The following is a 22,770-nucleotide window of genomic DNA, read 5'->3' as shown; positions in this document are numbered from 1 at the left end:
ACATAGGCCTGTACAAATTTGGCCCCAAAGTGATCGATGACCGGCCTGATTTTGTACAGGCGGTCATAGGCAGGATCACCTTGGCGGGACATCCTGCATTATCTGAATAATGCAGGCATTTCTGGATGGCCTCAAACCGTGAGTGTGTCATGGCCGTACTGTAAAGTGGGGTCTGGTAGAGGACGTTCCCACTCCAGTAATGCCTGATACTAGGTTTCTTCGCTAGGCCCATATGCAGCACGAGGCCCCAAAATTTCCTCATCGCGGCTGCACTGACCAGGAACCAGCCACCGGGCCTGGCCAAAAAGGAGCCCGAGTGTTGAGCAACAAACTGTTGGGCGTACAGGTTTGTTTGCTCTACCATTAGATTTACAAAGTGGTCACTTAAAAAAAAATACTAAAGTCATATTCAGTGAAGCCCTGATTGGCCTACAAAATCAGGAATCACGGGCTCATAACGCTCTGGGGTATACCAGACAAGTTCACCGGCAGGGTGCTCCAGAGCTGCTCATACTAGCATGGGCCACAGGGTCCCTAGCATGGCGGTCCCCTTGCTCCGCCGCCTTGGGGGCTCATCATCATCGCTAGATGATGAGGAGGACGCGGATGACAAAAGGAAAGTGGGGTCATCCTCACTGGGATTTTCGGACTCTGAGGCAAGCTGGGCGTATGCCTCCTCAGCCGAGAACATCCGGCAAGCCATAGGGGAGTGTGTGTCTAAGTGTGTGTGTGTGTGCGTGCGTGTAAATCTTTATTTGGTGTGTGTGGGGTCACAGGTGTTCGCGAACTCACCCTAAACCGAACAGACAAAAAAAAAAAAAGAGGAAAAAAATGTGAAAGAAAAAATCAAAATCGCTGATCAACCGTCCGAAGTTCATCAGCGGTGGGGTGTGCGATGCGCTAACAGTGGCCGGACGCTAAGTGTGCCGGCCACAGTCAGCGTACGCACAAAAAAAAAAAAAAAAACTGCCTGCGCCCCAAAAAAGTTGTGGGGGGGGGGGGGGGGGCGGGGGGCAAGCTGCAGCACCCCTGGCGGTCTAGGGTCACACAGCTGTGCTGTGGACCCCCCCTTGCATTTAGCCAATGATTTGAGCAGGCACCAGGTTCCGAGCGGCGGTGATCGGAAATACATAGGTCGTACCGGTACGCCCTGTGTCCTTAAGGATCGGGAAATCAGGACGTAACGGTACGCCCTATGTCTGGAACAGGTTAAAGGGCATGTGTAAGCAGATTTGTACCTACAAAACTGGCTGACCTGTTGCTTATGTACTAGGCAGCCGAAGGCATCTGTGTTCCCATTTTCATATAAGCCAGCATTGCTGAGAAAAATTTTGCTTTAATATATGCAAATGAGCCTTTAGGAGCAATGGGGGTGTTGCAGTTACACCTAGAGGCTCTGCTCTCTCTGCAACTGTTGCACCCTCTCAACTTTGACTTTAGGAGAAGTCAGGGCCAAGTTTAATGTGTAGGTGTCCCAATACATTGTTCATTTAGTGCATTTCACACCTGTTACCCTGCTTAGGCTGGGTTCGCATAGCCATTTAGATTTCTGTTCTGATCCGTCAGAAGAACAGGGAAAAAAATGAAATACTTATTTTGAGCAGCAGTTATGCTCAGGTTCAGGCTCATTTCACACTTGAGTGAAACAGATTCGGCAGGCTGTTTTGGCCGGGAACAGTATGTCGGATCCATCCCTGTCACAGATGAGTTATTTTTGGCAGAAGAAAAAGTCCTGCATGCAGTACTTTTCTCTGTCAAAAATAACTGATCTCTGCTGGACCTGACACAAAGTGATTCAAACTGATCATAACTGACGCTCAAAATAACTGATCCGATTTTTATTTCTTGTTCTTCTGACAGATCGGAAGAAAGGAAAGCTAAACAGAGATGTGAACTCTGCCTTAGGCCTCTTGCACACGACCGTATGGTTTTGCGGTCTGTTTTAAACAGATCAGTTTTTCCGTTTTAGTAGTGTTTCCGTTCCGCTTCTGTTCCGTTTTGCCATTCCGTTTTACCATTTGGTTTCCGTTTGTGATCCATTTTTTTGCGGATCGCAGACTGAAACGAAAGCATACAATAATTTTTAAACAGTAAGTACGTAAAAAATTGGGATGGGCATAAAATTTTCAATAGATGGTTCTGCAAAAAAGGAACGGATACGAAAGACCTACGGATGCATTCCGTATCCATTCAGTTTTTTTTTTGAGGAACCATTGACTAGAATGGAGCCACGGAATGTGATTTGTACCTTCCGTTGTTTTTGCAGACCCATTGAAGTGAATGGTTCCGCATACGGAATCTGCAAAAACGGAACCGAAACGGGAAAAAAATAAACGTTCATGTACAAGAGGCCTTAGTTTGCTTGTTTGTGGGAATTTTCTCTGAAATGAATATGATAGTGTGCAGCCTCTTTCCTAAATTTAATTCTCCAATGAAAAGTTAATCTGATTTACATTTTATCATTTCATATCTATTTCTGCTACTCATCTTTGCATAGAATCAGAGTTTTGTTCTATGTGTCTGTGTCAGTGCACAATTTTTTACTTGAGTTTTGAGAAATTCTCAGTGACTCTTGAGTGCCTCCTACAGGATGTTTTGTGGTTTGTCAAAGTAACTACAGTGCATTTCTTGGCAGCGATCAGAACAAAAAGTGTTAAAGCATTATGTCTTGGGGTATGTTCACAGGCAGTGGTCCTTAGGTTACAGAAGCAAAATGCCACAGTTTGGTTGCAGTGTTTTGAAAACAATGGTGCTTTGCCGCGGTTTCGCATTAATCGCAGCAAGAAACCATGACAAGACACCTACATCACAGTATTATATACTGCATTCAGAAGTGTTCCTGATCATAAAAATATCCCGGAATATAGTTTTTATATATAGAACCAAATACTGTTTCCCTAACTCTTGGGATGTACAATAAAGTGATTAGATTTGTTTCTTTCTTTAACTCTCAAGCTGAATGAGAAACTGGTTATGTCCTCCCTTACTGAAGTCACTACTTTTCTTAGAATTCCTTGTGGTTGAACTAGTTTAACCCCTTAGTGACCAGCTTGTTTTAGGCCTTACTGACCAATGTGTTTTTTTTTTTTTTTTTTGCTTCTTTTCATCGTTTCGTTCCAAGAGCTTTAACTTTTTTTTATTTTTTCGTCTATTTAGCTTTATGAGGGCTTGTATTTTGCGGGACAAGTTGTAGTTTTTAATGGCACCATTTTGGTGTACACGTAAATTTCTGATTAACTTTTATTAACTCATTCTGGGAGGGAGATTGGAAAAATAGCAATACTGCCACTGCGTTTTTACGTTATAAATAAAGCCTGCTGGAAATTACTGAAGGCTGGTCTGGGGCCCACATTAGACTTCAACCAGCCTTCACACACATCGGCGATGGAAACAGAGGGAGTCCGCTACCTCTGTCGGCACTTTACATGCGGCGGGTGCTATTGCCTGAGGCATGTAAAGTGTTAAAAAGCCCGGATCGACACTCCTGCCGGTTTGGGCTGTTAGAGCAGGGCCGCGGCTCTCATGTGAGAGCCGGGTCCCCGCTCTCCGCTGAATGGGGGACTCGCCGTAAAAAAGCAGCGGCCTAGCCTAAGGCCCCTTAGTGACCGTTGTAAAAAGACGTATGGGTAGTCACTAAGGGGTTAAATGGAATGTGTCATCAGAAAATAACCTATTATTTAACCCTTAGGCCCCTTTCACACGGGCGAGATTTCCGCGCGGGTGCAATACGTGAGGTGAACGCATTGCACCCGCACTGAATCCGGACCCATTCATTTCTATGGGGCTGTGCACATGAGCCGTGATTTTCACGCATCACTTGTGCGTTGCGTGAAAATCGCAGCATGCTCCTCTTTGTGCGTTTTTCACGTAACGCAGGCCCCATAGAAATGAATGGGGTTGTGTGAAAATCGCAAGCATCCGCAAGCATGTGCGGATGCGGTGCGATTTTCACACACGGTTGCTAGTTGATGATCGGGATGGGGGACCCGATCATTATTATTTTCCCTTATAACATGGTTATAAGGGAAAATAATAGCATTCTGAATACAGAATGCATAGTACAATAGGGACCATGTGATGAGCGTAGTGATGTCATCAAAGGTCCTTTTCCTCACAGATGAAGACAGAAGAGATGCCGGCTGCGCGAACAAGTGGATTAAGGTGAGTTAAATTATTATTTATTTTTTTAACCCCTCCAGCCCTATTGTACTATGCATTCTGTATTCAGAATGCTATTATTTTCCCTTATAACCATGTTATAAGGGAAAATAATACAATCTACACAACCTTGAACCAAAACCTGAACTTCTGTGAAGAAGTTCGGGTCTGGGTACCACATTCAGTTTTTTATCACGCGCGTGCAAAACACATTGCACCCGCGCGATTAAAACTGAACAGCGGAACGCAATCGCAGTCAAAACTGACTACAATTGCGTACCTACTCGCGCGGGTTTGCCGCAATGCACCGGGACGCATCCGGACACGCTCGTCTGCAAGGGGGCCTTAGACTTTGTTTTTCACTCCATGCCTTCCCAGATCCATAACTTTTTAATTTTTCCCTTCACATAGCTTTATGAGGGCTTGTTTTTTGCAGGACAAGGTGTACTTTCTTATGGCACCAATTAATATTGCATATGATGTAGTGAGGAACTGAAAAAAAAATTCAAAATGGGGTGGAATTGGAAAAAACTAGTCTGCCATTGTTTTTATTTTTTTTTATTTTTTATTTTTTATTTCATGGCGTGGTAAAATTGACCTGTTGCCTTCATATAGTTTTTCTTGTGTTTTAATCACATACATTCGCCCCAGGTGAATTGCGAATGGGTGCCATCTTTAAAGTGCCGATTTCCTCCATACATGTACGACGGAGATTGAGAAGGGATTAAATCACATTTTTATATTTAGCATGTTTGTAAACTATTTTTGGTGATGTTGTTTTAAATTTTCCATGTCAATATCTTTATTTAAACCAAAGCCTAATAATTGGTGCCACTTTTTGCTTGTTACCTGCTTATCTGTCATTCTAATCCTGCCTGTAATGATATCAGCTCTGTGTATAGATAAGACAGGATCCTTCATACGCAATAGGTGATTGTTACAGAACACACCTTTCACTATATACCATATAATAGCTGCATGTGGCAGTGTGATTTCCCGTTGTGACCTCTTGCTACTGATTTATAATGATTATCCCTGTGCATCTGAATAGTTGGCATAATGCTGTTTGTGTAATTCAGTCGATACAGATCTGGCATCGACACAAGGCATCATAAATCATAATGTTGGGTCATCCTGTCAGAGGAGTGGAGGTCAGAACAGGAGATAACATCCATCCGCTGGTTTGGATCTCCCTGCATTGGTGTGAGATGTGCCTCCATGTGATGTCTTCTCCATTCAAACACTCTGCACTTGCACTAAACTTCCAACAGAACAAGTGTAGATGGCAGGTGCAGTGTCTTTGAATGGAGAAGACATCACATGGAGGTGATTTGCCTGGTCACACCCTGCATCAGCAGCCATTTTGTAGCAAAGATCTCTGTGTGGACAGCACAAAAGACTTCGTAAACAAGGGGGCATATCATTTGAAATATAGAAAATGGTGCAGAATTTCAATACGGACCATATTAGAATGTGCCATATTGTCATCTCACAAACACATCGGTCAATAATAACCAGAAAGTGGCCAACCCCTTTAAGAAAGGTTAATCCAAATTCCCTTTAACTGCAGTACAACATGTGTAGTACGGCTTCCCCAGGCTTTGTGCACCCTTCCTTTGATGATCCCACCCACACACGATGAACGAAGCTCTCCCTGTATCAGTGTGCTTATAGAGAAGGCTGTCAACCATCCAGTGTGGGCGTAGTTATCAGGACTCTTACTGTCTTTCCTGGGAGTCCAGTCAGAATTGCATCAGCTTTTTACGTCAAAATCCTGCTCCAAATCATATAAACTTCTACAGTATATTGTACTCCAAGGAGCAACTGCACTCGACTGGTGGCTTCTGTAGGTGCATGTTTTCTATTCCGTTTCACCAGCAGGTGGACACACGTTGATGCCCCAATAGAAGACAGCACTCAGTGTTATTAAACTGCTAAAGTGTTCATTTATTAATCCAGCAAGGTGCACTGTATATACAAATGGATGCAACATTTTGGGCTTACATTAAAAGCCCTTATTCAAGCCAGACCATCTGCACACTTGCCTCTTGATGTGGAGCCAAATCGTAACAACTAATTTACGACAGATGTCAGCGTCTTTCTTTTTATTATATACTGCTCTCAGACAGCAGACTTCGCCTATAAGATCCCCTTTAAGTGTATGCATGCAATGAACCAGATTATGACGAACTGACCAGCTTGTTCATGTATTTCCAGAACAATGGCATCAAGACATCCAAGTACAATATCCTCACGTTTTTGCCTATCAATTTATTTGAACAGTTCCAGCGGGTTGCCAATGCATATTTTCTATTTCTCCTTATACTACAGGTACGTGTAGCCAATATTGCATCTCCTTTTCAGGTTTACCTAGTGACTTGTAAAGATTATTAGCTGAGTATTAGCTAAATATTTGTCACACGGTTATACCCTAATAGCCTTCATTAACACTCATCTGTCTAACAGCACACTGTCTACTTTGAGAGAAACTGTGACCATGAAATTCACTGTTGGACCAGGCACAATTCCTTCTAGGATTAGCTTAGCTGAATGTGATGATACCTTTCACTTAGTGATCTGTTGCTTCATTCTGGAGAAAAGGTACTTTTAATCCATATGCAAATGAGCAGTTAGGTGCACCAAGGGTGGCACCGAGCCATTCTGTGCAGCTTTGCTCCTCCAACTTCAGCTAAATGCAGTAATAAAGAAGTATGAAGTGTAGTACGTGTTCATAATAGATACTGCAGGAAGTAAATGACCTGTATCGCAATCTTTTAAAAGTAATCCACTCAAATGTTCTTGTTTTTCATATACAGTGTGTATATAAAAAGCTAGCACTTAAACGGCTGTATTTGCAGAATAGTGAAAAAGTTCTAGTTGTCAGAATATGGCTACACAAACCAATCCTTTAAAAAAATTAAAATAATAATTGAAACATAAAAAATATTAATATTATCTTCATTATCACACTGATTTGCAGAATTAAGTTTACATGTAATTTTTACTGTGCAGCAAATTCCGTAAAGTCAAAGTTCTAAAAACATTGGAGGTATTTGGCTTTTTTTTTTTTCTTCCCCCCTCACTGTCGCCACCAATAAGTTTTAACCTCTGAGTGAATCGCTTACGCCTTTTTACAGTGGCCCAGTCTAAGTGTAGCACGGGTCTTCTGTGCAGCCGAGAGCGGGGGGCTCAACTGTAATATTAGAGCCACCCCCCTGCTCTAATGGCCCAGACCGGCAGGAGCGCTGATCAGGACCATTTAACCCCTTTCATGCTGCTGGCAATAGCACCCATGGAATGTAAGCGGTTACAAAGGGAGCAGACTTCCTCTGTCTCGCATCGGCACCCCACAAATAAGATCCTTGGAGCCATTGTCAGTGCAGGCAGGCCAGGGCCTAGTAAAGGCATAGCACTGACATTAAAAAAACATTGTACTACAAGAATAGTGCAATGTATTTTAGAAGCGATCAAAAGATCACCTATTATAGTCCCTTTGTGGGACTATTAGATAGTTAAAAAAAAAATAAAAAAAATTTCAAATTCCAAGTGCAACCCCCCTTTTTTCCATTGAAAAAACAGTTATGTAATTTATTCGATACAATGAACGTTGTAAAAAAACTAGAATTGCTGCTGTCTGCCAATATTTGCCATTAAAAACAGAATAATAAGCAATCAAAATGTGCTATGTACCTAACATGTTACCAGTAAAAAATACAAGTTGTCCCACAAAAATCAAGCCCTAACACAACTCTATAGAAAGGAAAAAAAAAAAAAAAAAAAAGCTATGGGTCTTGGGATGCGCAAAAAGGGGGAGGGGGTTTATTGTGCAGTAATAGTCAAACAAAAAAAATCTATGTATTTGTTATCACTGTAATTGTACTGACCCAGAGAGTAAAGTTATCATGTTATTTACACTGCTAAATATATAACGGAAAAACTCAGTGGCAGTATCAATGTTTTATGTATACCCCAATGCAGCACCGTAATAAAGCGGATTAATAAAAAGGTTATAGCTCTTGGAAGAGATAAAAAAAAATATAGGCCCAAAACAGGCCCAAAACAGAACGGTCACTAAGGGGGTAAGTTATAGAATTCACCTGATATACCATAAAAAAATAGTTGCCTGGCATAAAACAAGCCTTCATACGACATTATCAATGGTAAAATTAAAAAGTTATGGCTTTTGAAATGCAGAGAAAAAAAATAAAAAATGTTGAGCCTTAAAGGGGTTGTCGCACTTAGCAGCAAATATCATGTAGAGGACGTTATTACAAGGCACTTACTAATGTATTGTTTTTATCCATATTGCTTCCTTTGCTGGCTGGATTAATTTTTCCATTACATTATACACTGTTTCCACGGTTATAACCCAGAACATGGATCCCAGCACCTCAGAGGCCGGCGCTTTTTCCTATAGTGTGCAAGCACGGCCACAACTGCTGGATTCCAGGGTGGTCGTAACCAGGGAAATGAGAAATGTATAAGTGTACTTTCACACTAGCGTTTAAGTTTTCCGGTATTGAGTTCCGTCATAGGGGCTCAATACCGGAAAAAAACGCTTCAGTTTTGTCCCCATTCATTGTCAAACTGAACAGAACGGAGTGTTCCAAAATGCATTCCGTTCCATTCTCATACAGGAGAGCATGCTGCGGTTTGCTTTCCGTCCTGGGAAACTGACGGAAGACGGATCAGTCATGACCCCCCAAGACGGATCAGTCATGACCCCCCAATGCAAGTCAATGGGGACTGATGCGTTTTCTCTGCCACAATAGAAAACTGATTCGTCCTCTATTGAATTTCAATGGAATTCATGACTGACCCGTCTTGGCAATGTTGCAGATAATACAACCGGATCCGTTCTGAACGGATGCAGATGGTTGTATTATCAGTAACTGAAGTGTATTTGCTGATCCCTGTCGGATCCAGCAAAAACGCCAGTGTGAAAGTACCCTAATGCGATGGAAAAATGAATCCAGCCAGCAAAGAAGGCAATATGGACAATCACAATACATTAGTAAGTGGCATGTATTAACTTTCTCTGCATAATAAATGCCTCTTGCTTAAGTGACACAACCCCTTTTAAAGGGGTTCTCCGGGATCAAAATATTTTTTACAAAACAGTTTACTCACTATTAATAGCTGTTTCAAGGTCCCCCCAGATGTTTTTATGTATTTTTCAGCAGTGCTCCAAGAGTCCCCCACTGATTGTTGACATCTATGTTTGTGTGCGGTAACTTCCTGCCGCACTACCTTCTGGGTCCCAGCGCAGAGCAGCATCGCGTGGTTTCTGGTGTCTGTCTGCTCTTCCGTGCATCCGCCCCCCTGATTCGTATGCAGCCTCCTGCCGCACATATTCCTCCCCCTTAGTTACGCCCCTAATCTCTGCCTCTTTCACTGATGATAAAGCGCCCTGCCCGGTGATGTCACCGGACCAGAGGGGCGTGGCTTAGCGCTACCGCCCATCCATGCGTTGTGAATAATTACTTTGGCTGACGGTGACGTCACCGGGCTCCTTGCGAAGCGTAAGAAGAGGCTTTGCTCTGCAGAAAGGGACCCGATACGTCACTGATATGTCACTGAAGAACGGCACTTCCGGCTGAGATTTTGTGAATTGCAAAAGGGGCATCAGAAATGTCTGTTAAAGGTAGGACAGGCATGAATGTAATATTTAGGGGACTATTGTACACATACAACAATGTCCCCAATCCCGGACAACCCCTTTAAGTACTAAACCAGGTAGCTTGCTTAATGAGTTAATAAAGATATAGTCATGGAAGAGTAAACCGTTTACATAGTTCATAATGATGATTGTGAAATGGCTTTTTAGATTGCCATGAAATAAAATGGCTAAATTGTTATTTTAGGGTACCTTTAAGTCTTGTTTTGTGCCCTATTTCCCTCGATCATCACATTTTCCTCCAGGATTGTGTGATCAATGCAAAAAGAAAACAAGCAACGCCACAAAAGTACAGCCGCCTGTAAAACCACTGTGACTGCTTCTGTATAGAAGGTTAAAGGGAACCTGTCACCTGGATTTTGTGTATAGAGCTGAGAACATGGGTTGCTAGATGGCCGCTAGCACATCCGCAATTCCCATGTATCAAATCGTTTTTTTGACACAATAAAAGCACACAGAGCTATGGGGACTGGATATTGCGGACGTGCTAGCGGCCATCTAGCAACCCATGTCCTCAGCTCTATACCCAAAATCCAGGTGACAGGTTCCCTTTAAATAGCTGATTTTGTACTGTTCATGCAGAGAAAAATAATTTAGCTCCTCTAATAGTGTGATGTGCATTCCTCATTGCAGCTGATCCCTGAAATCTCTTCCTTGTCATGGTTTACCACCATTGTGCCTTTAGTTCTTGTATTGACCATCACTGCCGTGAAAGATGCCACTGACGACTATGTAAGTGTTCTTTGTGAACTATTAAATTGTACATTGTTCATTTTATCCATAGGAATATAGTTCTCCTAAAAGATGTACAAAATAACATGCGCTGTTCTGAAACCAGAGTATTTCTTAAAGGGTTTCTATCACTTCGTTTCACATAATTAGCTGTCAGACACTAGCGATCCGCTAGTGTCTGCTCTGCCAAACCATCCTAATATAATTGCTTTTGGGGCAGCCGTTTTGCTAAAAAAATAACTTTTATTAATATGCTAATGAGCCTCTAGGTGCTATGGGGCGTCATTAGCACCTAGAGGCTCGGTCTTCCTTCACAAACTGCCGCCGCCCAGCGCGTCCCTCCAGCCCGCCCATCTCCTCCGGAATGCGATCCTCCCTGTGAGCGTATGTATTCGGCGCATGCGCAGTGAATGTCTGACCGCTTCCCTGCTCAGACATCTCCACTGCGCATGCGCCGAATACAGGCGCTCACAGGGAGGATCGCATTCAGGAGGAGATGGGCGGGCTGGAGGGACGCGCTGGGCGGCGGCAGTTTGTGAAGGTAGACGGAGCCTCTAGGTGCTAATGACGCCCCCATAGCACCTAGAGGCTCATTAGCATATTAATAAAAGTTCTTTTTTTAGCAAAACGGCTACCCCAAAAGCAATTATATTAGGATGGTTTGGCAGAGCAGACACTAGCGGATCGCTAGTGTCTGACAGCTAATTATGTGAAACGAAGTGATAGAAACCCTTTAAAGGGAACATATCATCAGAAAATGACTTGTACTCTAAAGTTTTCTATTCTAAGCATATTTTATTTGATAAATGTAAGCATTTAAAAAAAAATTCCCACTATATATATATATATATATATATATATATATATATACACACATACACACACACACACACACACACACACACACACACACACTGCTCAAAAAAATATAGGGAACACTTAAACAACACAATGTAACTCCAAGTCAATCACACTTCTGTGAAATCAAACTGTCCACTTAGGAAGCAACACTGAGTGACAATCAATTTCACATGCTGTTGTGCAAATGGGATAGACAACAGGTGGAAATTATAGGCAATTAGCAAGACACCCCCACTAAAGGAGTGGTTCTGCAGGTGGTGACCACAGACCCCCTTCTCAGTTCCTATGCTTCCTGGCTGATGTTTTGGTCACTTTTGAATGCTGGCGCGGTTTTCTCTTTAGTGGTAGCATGAGACGGAGTCTACAACCCACACAAGTGGCTCAGGTAGTGCAGCTTATCCAGGATGGCACATCAATGCGAGCTGTGGCAAGAAGGTTTGCTGTGTCTGTCAGCGTAGTGTCCAGAGCATGGAGGCGCTACCAGGAGACAGGCCAGTACATCAGGAGACGTGGAGGAGGCCGTAGGAGGGCAACAACCCAGCAGCAGGACCGCTACCTCCGCCTTTGTGCAAGGAGAAACAGGAGGAGCACTGCCAGAGCCCTGCAAAATGACCTCCATCAGGCCACAAATGTGCATGTGTCTGCTCAAACGGTCAGAAACAGACTCCATGAGGGTGATATGAGGGCCCGACGTCCACAGGTGGGGGTTGTGCTTACAGCCCAACACCGTGCAGGACGTTTGGCATTTGCCAGAGAACACCAAGATTGGCAATTTCGCCACTGGCGCCCTGTGCTCTTCAGATGAAAGCAGGTTCACACTGAGCACATGTGACAGACGTGACAGAGTCTGGAGACGCCGTGGAGAACGTTCTGCTGCCTGCAACATCCTCCAGCATGACCGATTTGGCATTGGGTCAGTAATGGTGTGGGGTGGCATTTCTTTGGAGGGCCACACAGCCCTCCATGTTCTCTCTCTCTCTCTCTCTCTCTCTGTCTCTGTCTCTGTCTCTCTCTCTGTCTCTCTCTCTGTCTCTCTCTCTCTCTGTGTCTCTCTCTCTGTCTCTCTGTCTCTCTGTCTCTCTCTCTTCCTTAGAGGGTGAACGATTTAATAACATCTTTCTTGTACTGCTGGTCAGCCCAGAATAGGTAGGATAGCAGCACTATACACACAGATCAGGCCCTGTATATCACTATCTGCTCGTTGCTTGAGGGGCTATACCTCATTTCTTCTCGGAGACTGTAATAATCGCTCACAATTTTTAGTTGATTCATTTTAGTTGTAAAGTGCACATATAATAATAATAAGAAGAATCTTTATTTATATAGCGCCAACATATTCCGCAGCGCTTTACAGTTCAGGGGTTCATGTACAAACAGTCATAAATAACATAGTAACAGACATGTCAATAATTACAACAAGAGGAATGAGGGCCCTGCTCGCAAGACCTTACAATCTGTGAGGAGACAGGGGTGACACAAAATGTAAAATTGCTTGTTTTGTGCAATGGTCCAGCCATTTCTCGTACTTTTTTCCATTGGGGGACACAGACCATGGGTATAGCTTAGAGGTATTAGTAGGAGGGATACTATGCAAATATAAAAGAGCTCCTCCTCCTCGGGCTATACCCCCAGGCTCCACCAGGAGGAACTCAGTCTTTGCTCAGTGTCTGGTGAAGGAGGTTGACACTTACTGATTCTACTCCTTTTTGTTATTTTCATTCTAGATGGGGACACAGGTCGGCATGGCGCCTTCCTGGTCCCCCGTGGAGTGCCCGCCGCCGTCTTTTGGACGCTGCCTGGCTGCCTCCATTTTTCCCCCCCAAGAAGATAAGTGGATCCGGGCTCGACCTGTTAGCTCCGGCATCCCACCAGCCTCTGGGTCACCTGCTGCTGCCCTCCATCCAGAGCACTGTACTCAGGGAGTCAGATGTCTGAAGAGGTGAGCCCTGCTGGTACTGAACAGAGGGAGAAGACTTCAGGAGCAGATAAGTATACTGCAATCGCTTTCTGCTCCCTCTCCCCCCCCCCCCCGCCTTATATCTAGGGCCGTCTGGGTGAACTAGGGAGTGGGTGTTATCTCTGTCTGGGGGTTCTAGGGTATGGAGGCACTATACTGGGTATTATCTCCCTGCTGGGACTCTCAGGCTCCCATTGAGTTTTTTCTATGCGGCATGACTTTTCTCTGCGCGGCGCCAGCTGGCAGCAGCAGCACCCACCAGCGGCAGGTCAGATGGGACCGCACGCTTCATCGAAGGCCTCAGACAGCAACTGCAGGGGATGTCGTACCTTTATTAACCCCGCTACGCCGCGTTCGGCACCGGGGGACATTTTTTTCATGTAGCACAGATTTTTTCACGCTTCTAAGACGAGTTCGGAGGGCGGAGCCTAGCGCTTCGCTCCGGCATCTTCCTCCGCCTGCTAAATAGATTCTCACGTTCTTGACTGCTCCCCTGCTTCTCTCTGATACAGTTGTCATAGCCTTGTGGGTAAATGCCTTGCTTCTGATGTGAACGATCGTGAGTTCGAATCCCAGGAGTCACTTTTAAGGTTTTCTTTCTCTTAACTGCAACTGTAGATTTTTGTATAGTTGTTATCATGCCTAAGCCTAAGTCTGCCAAGACACCTTCTCAGGCCCCAATGGGGCCCTGTATGGAGTGTTTTCTACCATTTTAGACCACTGGTGTTTGTGCCTCCTACCCTGCCCCTGGACAGGATCTCCTCCTTGCCCAACCCAGTTCCTTCTGTCCCTGCGGAGCCTGCGGTACCCGCTTGGGCATCTGCCATGTCCAGCGCGGCCGCTGATTTGGCCTGAGTCGCAAAGGCAGCCATGTCCTTTATGGACCGTATGGCATTTGCCAATCCAGTGGCCCCAACCACTCAGTTTCCTCGCAGTGGTTCCCGCTAGAGGTCGCCTGACTAATAAGAGGCAGCGTGAGCAGTAGCATCCATCCTTGGATGACTCAGTTTTCCCCCCTCGTCTAGAGGCGCGTTCAGACGACTCTCCCCCCCCCTAGGGAGCGCAGGTCTGAAGGGGGATTGTCCGACTCGGACGAGGTCATGGAGCGGGACCCTCCGCCTAAGCTCTCCACATTTGGCGGACTTAGTAGCTGCTGTCCGTGACACCTGTAATCTCCAAGGGGATTCTCCCCCTTCCTAATAGGCGGGGGTTCCCCCTTTTTTTCCCGTCCACGAAGCCGTAGGTTGCCGCGTTCCTATCCATGAGGAATTTTCCGCGGTCATACCCAGAGCGTGGGACAGGATCATCCTTTTACGGCTGACAGTGTGGAGGGGTGGTCTTCTCCCCTAGGGTGGATCCCCCGGTGGACAGGTTATCTGAGATCACGGCCCTCCCTGTCCTTGACGGCTCCTCTCTGCAGGACGCTGTGGACAGGCGCCTAGATTCTCTCTCCAAAGCCATTTTATCGCTGGCGGGCACGTCACTCGACTTGCCTTTGCCTCTGCATGAGCGGCCAGTGCTCTCTCGGTGTGGTTGCAGCGCCACCGCCAGAACCTGGCGGAACATGATGCGTCTACTGACGCACTGGATTTGGTTCTCCAGATGTCTGACTTCCAAATTCCTTTGCGAGGCTTCCATGGACATTGGTTCCCTCTTTGCCCGCATTGCAGCCCTCTCGGTCATTCAGCACAGAGAGGTCTGGTTGAAGGTGTGGGACGCCGACGCTTCTTCCACGTGTTCCCTTACTAACCTCCCCTTGGTTTCAGGTTTTTTGGGGCTCAGCTGGACGAGTTCTTCTCTGCCGCTACAGGGGGCAAGAACACTCATATTCCACACCTAGGTCCAAGCGTCTTTTTCGGACCAGGTCTTCCGTTTCCGGTACCAGTCCTTTCGCCGCTCCTCCGCTGGGGGGCTACAGGACTCCCGCAAGAAGCCCCAGCCTTCATGGTGCCCAAGGGCGCAGTCAGCCTCGCTGCTGCTTCCAAGCAGTCTTCCGCATGATGGGTCGCCCCCACCCCTCGTGGTGGGGGGCCATCTGCTCTCGTATCAGCAGGTTTGGAGGGCTCATGTTCGAGACGCCTGGGCTCTAAAAATTGTAACGGTGAGTTACAAGAGAGAATTTACATCCAGCGTTCCGGGGGATCCGTTCTGCGCCTTGGATCTCTTGATGGCAGTTTCTTCCCTTCTGGACCGGGGGGTTATTACCCTAGTTACCCCAGAGGAACAGGGCACAGGTTTCTATTCAGACCTGTTCATCGTTCCAAAGAAGGAGGGGTTGGCGCGTCCGATCCTGGATCCGAAGCTGCTCAACATTTTTCTGCGGGTACGGAGGTTTCGAATGGTATCCCTCCGCTCAGTTATTGTTTCTCTTCTTCAGGGCAGTTCCTTGCGTCCGTAGACATCCAGGACGCCTATCCGCATTTCCCGATTGCAGAATCTCACCAACAATTCCTGCGCTTTGCTATTGGTGGCCGACGCTATCAGTTTGTCGCCCTCCCTTTCGGGTTAGCGACCGCCCCTCGGGTCTTTGCCAAGATCCTAGCGCCTTTCTTGACTCTTCTTCACACCAAGGGCATTTCTTTTCGACCTTACCTGGAACAGCGTCCGGATCACTGTTCAAACTCTGGAACAGCTCGGATGGCTGTTCAACTTCCACAATCCTTCTCCTCCCGTCCAAGAAGCTATCCTTCTGGGGATTGTTTTGGATGCCTCGACCGCCAGAGTGTTTTCTTTTAGACTCCAAGTCTTCCTGGATCCAAGGGGCGGTGTCGCTCCTACTGCGCTCCCCGTGTCTCTCCATTCGGGAGTACATGCGGGTCCTGGGTCTTATGGTAGCCTCTTTCGAGGCTGTACCATATGCCCAGTTTTTTCACACTTGTTCGCTGCAACAGGAGATCTTTCCCTCTGAGTCAAGACCTCTCGTGGTCTGGACGCTTACATCCGCATGTTTTTTTCTGCGGGTTCAGGCAGCTCTTTTTTTGTGGCTGTCCCCTATGAATCTGACGGCGGGAAGATCTTTACTCCCGTTTTTTTCCTGGACGATCGTCTCCGCCAATGCCTGCCTCTGGGCTGGGGCGGCGTTCTCCGGTCCCAACGGTTCTGGGGGTTTTGGTCGGTGACGGAATCTCGTCTCCCGATCGACATCCTTGAGCTGAGAGAGATTTTCCACTCTCTCTCCATTGGACTCCTCTCCTTGCCGACCGCCCGGTGAGGATTCAGCTGGACATTGCCGCGGCGGTGACTTACCGTCAAGGTGGGCCGCAGCCGGACAGTGTTGCAGGACGTGAGGAAAATTCTGCTGTGGGCAGAGTCGCACGTTCCAGTGTTGTCAGTGGAATTCCTTCCAGGAATAGACATCTGGACTGCTGACTTTCTAGGTTGTAACAAGATGGATCCAGGCGAGGTTCTCTGCGTCCGGATATATGCGAAGACGTGAGCTGCAGGTGGGGCCGTCCGGATGTTGACCTGATGGCATCATGGGTTCAACAACAAGCTTCCAGTCTTCCTGGCCCGCGCCTGGGGTCCGAAGGCGTATGGGTTGGATGCGCTGGTGTCTCCGTGGCAAGACTTCAGCCTCCTCTATGTCTTCTCTCCACTTTCTCTGCTGTCGAAGGATCTACTCAAGATTGAGGCGGAAGGGATTTCGACCGTTCTCATCGCCCCAGATTGACCTCGCCGCGCATGTTTCTCGGACGTGGCTCGGATGCTGGCGGACGCCCCATGGCCTCTTCCCGACAGAGAGGATCTACTGTCTCAGGGTCTGCTCTTCCACCGGAATTTACAGTCTCTTCGTTTAACGGCGTGGCTGTTGAAACCGCCATCCTGAAGAAGAAAGGGTTCTCGGTTTTGGTGGTTAGGATCATGATCAGAGCGAGGAAGCCGGCTTCCTCCCGGATTTACTATCGTACCTGGAAGGCCTTCCTGACTTTTTGTGAGAACTCGGGGTTCCCTCCCCTTCGTTTTTCCATCCCTATGGTGCTCTCGTTTCTTCAGTCCGGGCTTGATGTCGCTGAGCTCCCTGAAAGGTCAGGTTTCGGCTCTGGCCGTCTTTTTTCAGAAGTCCCTTGCTCTTATGGGTCCTGGGAGGATTTTTCTTCAGGGGGTGGCACATTCGTTCCCCCTTTGCCTCCTTGGGATCTCAATTTGGCCCTGCGCGCTCTGCAGACGGCCCCCTTCGAGCCTCTGAGAGAGGTCTCCCTGACTTTTCTCACCTGGAAAGTGGTCTTCCTTGTGGCCATAACTTCCATCGGGCGGGTGTCTGAGCTGGCCGAACTTTTGTGCCAGGAGCCTTTTCTGGTTTTTCACCAGGATAAGGTGGTGCTCCGTCCTTTTTTACCAAGTTAGTCTCTCCCTTCCACCTTAACGGGGATCTTGTTCTGCCTTCCTTTTGTCCTTCTCCGGCAGACCCCAAGGAACGGGCTCTCCATTCCCTGGATGTCGTCCGGGCCCTGAGGGTGTATCTGACTGCTACCGCCTCCGTCCGCCGTTCAGACCTGATGGCGTCATGGGTTCAACAACAAGCTTCCAGTGTTCCTGGCTCGCGCCTGGGGTCCGAAGGCGTATGGGTTGGATGCGCTGGTGTCTCCGTGGCAAGACTTCAGCCTCCTCTATGTCTTCTTTGTGATTTTCCGAGGGATCTCGTAAGAGTCTGGCGGCCTCCTAGGTCACTGTAGCGCGATGGATCCGCTCGGCTATCTCCGTGGCTTATCGCGCTCGTGGTAAGGTTCCCTTGGCTCGGATTACCGCTCACTCCACTAGGGCGGTGGGAGCTTCCTGGGCAAGGCGCAATCGTGCCTCTGCGTCTCAGCTGTGTAAGGCGGCCACCTGGTCGTCCTTGCATACCTTTTACGAGGTTTTATCAGTTGCTTTCGCTGGCTTCGGCTGATGCTGTCTTTGGCCACAGGGTTTTGCAGGCTGCTGTTCCTGTTTGACAGTTTGACATTCCTCCTGGCGGTGCTGATATTTTTTCCCACCCCATGGACTGCTTTAGGACGTCCCATGGTCTGTGTCCCCCAATGGAAAAAAGTACGAGAAAATGAGATTTTTTGTGAAACTCACCTGTAAAATCTTTTTCTCGTCTTTTCCATTGGGGGACACAGCTCCCACCCATTTTGCCTGTGGCAGGAGGGGTTTTCAGTGCAGTTCTGTTATGGTTGGCCCACATGGGCTTGGTCTGATGGCTTCCATTATTTTTTATTGTCTCCTTCTTCTACTGCTTTTGCAACGCCTGAGTTCCTCCTGGTGGAGCCTGGGGGTATAGCCCGAGGAGGAGGAGCTCTTTTATATTTGCATAGTGTCCCTCCTACTAATACCTCTAAGCTATACCCATGGTCTGTGTCCCCCAATGGAAAAGACGAGAAAAAGATTTTAAAGGTGAGTTTCACAAAGAATCTCTTTTTTGGGAAAAATAGGGGAGCAGATATAAAGCTGCATGAGCCACCACCAGCCGATATATGTAGTGTTTCTGGGTGCGGTGAAGCGTTTGGTGGAGGATCAGGTTCGTTCAGGAAATGATAGATGGTCTATATATGGAGAGGCGTTACAACAGGAGATGTGATAGGCCACCGTAAAAAGATGTGTTTTTAGAGAGCACCTAAAACTGTATATGTTGCGATTTAGCCTAATTTCTTGGGGTAGGGCATTCCAGAGAACTAGTGCAGCTTGGCAGTAGTCTTGTAGCTGGGAGTGAGAGGTTCAGATTATGGTGGAAATAAGTCGTAAGTCATTGGCTGAACGGGGAGCACAGGTAGGATGATAGAGAGAGATGAGGATGGAGATGTAGGGGGAATGCAGCACTGTGGAGAGCTTTGTGGGTGAGAACGGAGCAGTTTAAATTGGATTCTATACTGTATGGGCAACCAGTGCAATGACTGGCACAGGGCGGAGGCATCGGAGTAGCGGTTAGACAAATTGGTGACCCTGGCTGCTGCATTAAGGATAGATCGGAGAGTGGAGAGTCTGGTGACGGGGAGGCCAATTAATAGTGAGTTACAGTAATCAAGGCGGGAATGGATCAGGGCAACAATGAGAGTTTTTGTTGTTTCCATAATGAGAAAGGGGCAGATTCTAGAGATGTTTTTGAGGAGCAGGCGAGAGACTGAATATGGGGGGCGAAGAAAAGATCAGTGTCAAACATAACACTGAGACAGTGGGCGTGCTGCCTAGGGGTGGTAATTGTGCCACACACTGAGAGGGAGAAATCGGGTTTTGGTAGCTTAGTAGATGGAGAGAGCTAGGGTTGTTTCGGGTATCGAATTTTCGATACCCAATCTATACTTTTGTCTGATATCGACTTCGATACCGGGATTTGCATTTTTTCGTTACTAGGCTCTCGCTATTGCGTGGTCTAGTATCAGGGAACGCGGAGCGCGCTGCTCTAAGCGCGCTCAATGTTCTCCTTAGCAGCACAGGGGAGAAGGAGTCTCTCTCTCCCTCCCCCCTGTGCCGCTGCTCCCGCCAATGAAGAGAGAGGGGCGGGCGCACTGTGTCACCAATGAAAGTAAACGTTTAATACAAATCCAGGAGGCGGGTGCTGGCGGGGAGCTGCAATCAGCGGCAGTTAACCCCTCAGGTGACACACCCACCTCATGTATTAAATGTTAATTTTCATTTGTGGTGCAGTGCGCCCTCCCCTCCAGTATTAAAATCATTGGTGGTACAGTGCGCCCCCTCCCCTCAACCCCATAGTATTAAAATCATTGGTGGCAGTGGCCACAGGGTCCCCTCCGGTTCATTGGTGGTGCAGTGGCAGATTCTGATCGGAGCCCCAGCAGTGTAATCCTGGGGCTCCGATCGGTTACCATGGCAGCCAAGACGCTACTGAAGCCCTGGCTGCCATGGTAATCTCCCTGCTGCTGTGTGTACTATGCACAGGGCAGCAGGGAGAGTGTGAAGACCTATTCACCCTGATAGAGCTCTATTAGGGTGAATAGGACAAGGGATGAAAAGATCCCAGGTTCTAGCCTCTAAGAGGAGAAATAGTTATTAAACAAAAAGTAAAAAATAAAATAAAATAAAAAGTTAAAAAAACCCACCAAAATATTAAGTCTCTAAATCACCTCCTTTCCCAATTTGACATATAAAATATGTAAACATATTACATATCGCCACGCCCAAAAAGTCCAAACTATTACAATATAAAAAAAATGTCCTATGCAGTGAACGCTGTAACAGAAAAAAACAAACTAAAAACTGCGCAATTTGCCATTTTTTTTGTCATCTTGTTCCCCCAAAAAATAGAATTGGAATGCACGCGGCTTTTTTTGGTGTTTTTAAATTTTTTCGAATGGTATCGAGTATCACAATACTTTTTTATGGTATCGAAACCTAATCAAAATTTTGGTATCGTGACAACCCTAGAGAGAACACAAGAAGTTCCGTTTTTGAAAGGGTCAGTTTCAGCTAGAGAGAGGACATGATGTTGGAGACAGAGGAGAGACAGTCATTGTTGTTCTGTAATACAGCAGGGGTGATATCGGGGGATATGGTCTGTCCAATTGGACTTAGCCTGTGTCAGTGACTGTGCAGACAATGCAGCAAGGAAGTGTGTGCCTCTAATACTACATAGCTTTTCTCAATCACTGCATCGCATAATCCCTTTCAGAGCTACTAACTAGCTCATAAGAATCAGGGTGCCCACAGAACTAGTGCCTGCTGGTTGTGTCACCCTGTTTGATATCCAGTTCTTGAACGGATGAGGAGAAAGGCATTGATGCCATGTATGAATTGTGTGAATATGCAATAGAATAACTGCAGAGTATTACATTACAGCATGCACACACCATCCACTCTTATGTGCCGTGTGGAAAGCACTACTTAAGTTTTCCACTGGATGGCATTGTATGCATTGAATACAGTTTTGGGATAAAGGGAGTTGGAAAGGGCAGCATGTAAAATACTGACGCGTAACCAGTTTTTCTGGACACATTTGTGTGTCACGACATTAGGTTGGATGTGTCACAAGAATGTCTTGAGTAAAAGGAAAATTCTTAAATTCGTTATGCAATGTGGATTATAAGGAAACGATATTTCAGTTCTGTAGCAAGGTCTAGTTCCCATTAGTCTTCAAATAGGCGTATTTCGTCTGTTTTTATGTATTACAAAATTTTAATGTTTGTGTGTTCATTTGTCCAAAAATAAATTGTGCAACAGAATGCTGTTCTCAAAACATTAATGCTTATTCTGTATTATAATACAGTTTGGCTTTTCTGTTAATGCCAATTATTTCCTATACAGTACGGAAGAACATTTAACTACCATAAAAAATGTAGTCACTGCTGTGTGTTGACTCTACCCGTATTTGTACATAGCTAGGTTACACAGAGACTGCTACCATGTGATAGCGGCACAAAACATTGTGCTACTCAGCCTGCAGTATGAAGTTCCAGTTCGGCCTGGGACAGCTCATAGTGTCCCATGGCTTTCAGTATCACTTCTATGCTGACGACACACAAATTTATATCTCTGGTTCAGATTTTACCTCCTTACTATCCAGAATCCCACAGTGTCTATCTGCTCTATCCTCCTCTCCTCTCTCTTTCCAAAACTAAGCATGGAGAAAACTGAATTTCTTTCCCCCTTCTTACTCAGCTCCCCACAACAGACCTATCTATCACGGTCAATGGCTTCATGCTCTCTCAGATCCCACAAGTCCGCTCCTTTGGGGTAACCTATGATTCTGCTCGGTCCCTCAAACCACACATCCATGCCCTTTCCACCTCCTGCCACCTCCATCTCAAATACTGTATTTTTCACTTGATAAGACGCACCTAGGTTTTAGAGGGGGAAAATAGGAAAAAGGTGGGCTAAAATATTTAATAAAATAACAGAATAATATCTCAACAATGTAAACTTGAACAGTCAACAACAGCATTAAGAACCATTATTACTGTAATTAACAGATGAGCAGAGATTTTAATCTTAGTACAGTACTCCTCTAATCATCAGGAAACCCCAAGAACTCATCACTACTGTCCGAATTCATCAAGCTCAGTGGCTCATTATCACTGGTTTCACTGTCTTCGATTTCTTCATATAAGATAATATCCTCGAACCAGCAATAGAAAAATAGGCCACCAAAATGAGCTCTAGTCTGTTTGGCGGTGAGCTCAGCCAGTAGATAAATTACACAAATAGCGTCCATTTTTATGGTACAAACCTGCGGTAATGGATTTAGAAATCTTTTGTCTTGAAATCTTTTTTAACAAAAAAAAAATTGATAAAGGAAAAATATACAATTTTTTAAATTTTTTTATATCTGTCTAAGGTTTCTCGTGAAAAATAATACCAAATACATATTGGTGTGCTCAGAAATTAATTATTTGCAGTTAGATAGGCCCATTGCTAAAAGTTAAAAATTGGGGTAAACACTCTGGTAAAGAAACAG

The 22,770-nt window shown here is 46.0% G+C and overlaps 1 protein-coding gene across 1 annotated transcript in view; it reads left to right on the top strand.

The window, feature by feature from the left end:
* The window catches only part of ATP8B4 (ATPase phospholipid transporting 8B4 (putative)), a 515,241-nt gene that overhangs the window by 117,327 nt on the left and 375,144 nt on the right, over window positions 1-22,770 (top strand). Inside the window, exons 4-5 of the mRNA XM_040414025.1 lie at window positions 6,376-6,489; window positions 10,469-10,567. Of these exons, the coding sequence (XP_040269959.1) occupies window positions 6,376-6,489; window positions 10,469-10,567 (213 nt within the window). The remainder of the gene's footprint in view (window positions 1-6,375; window positions 6,490-10,468; window positions 10,568-22,770) is intronic.

Source organism: Bufo bufo, chromosome 1 (assembly GCF_905171765.1).
Source record: "Bufo bufo chromosome 1, aBufBuf1.1, whole genome shotgun sequence".
Classification (NCBI taxonomy): Eukaryota; Metazoa; Chordata; class Amphibia; order Anura; family Bufonidae; genus Bufo; species Bufo bufo.
This window is presented reverse-complemented; position numbering and strand designations above follow the sequence as displayed.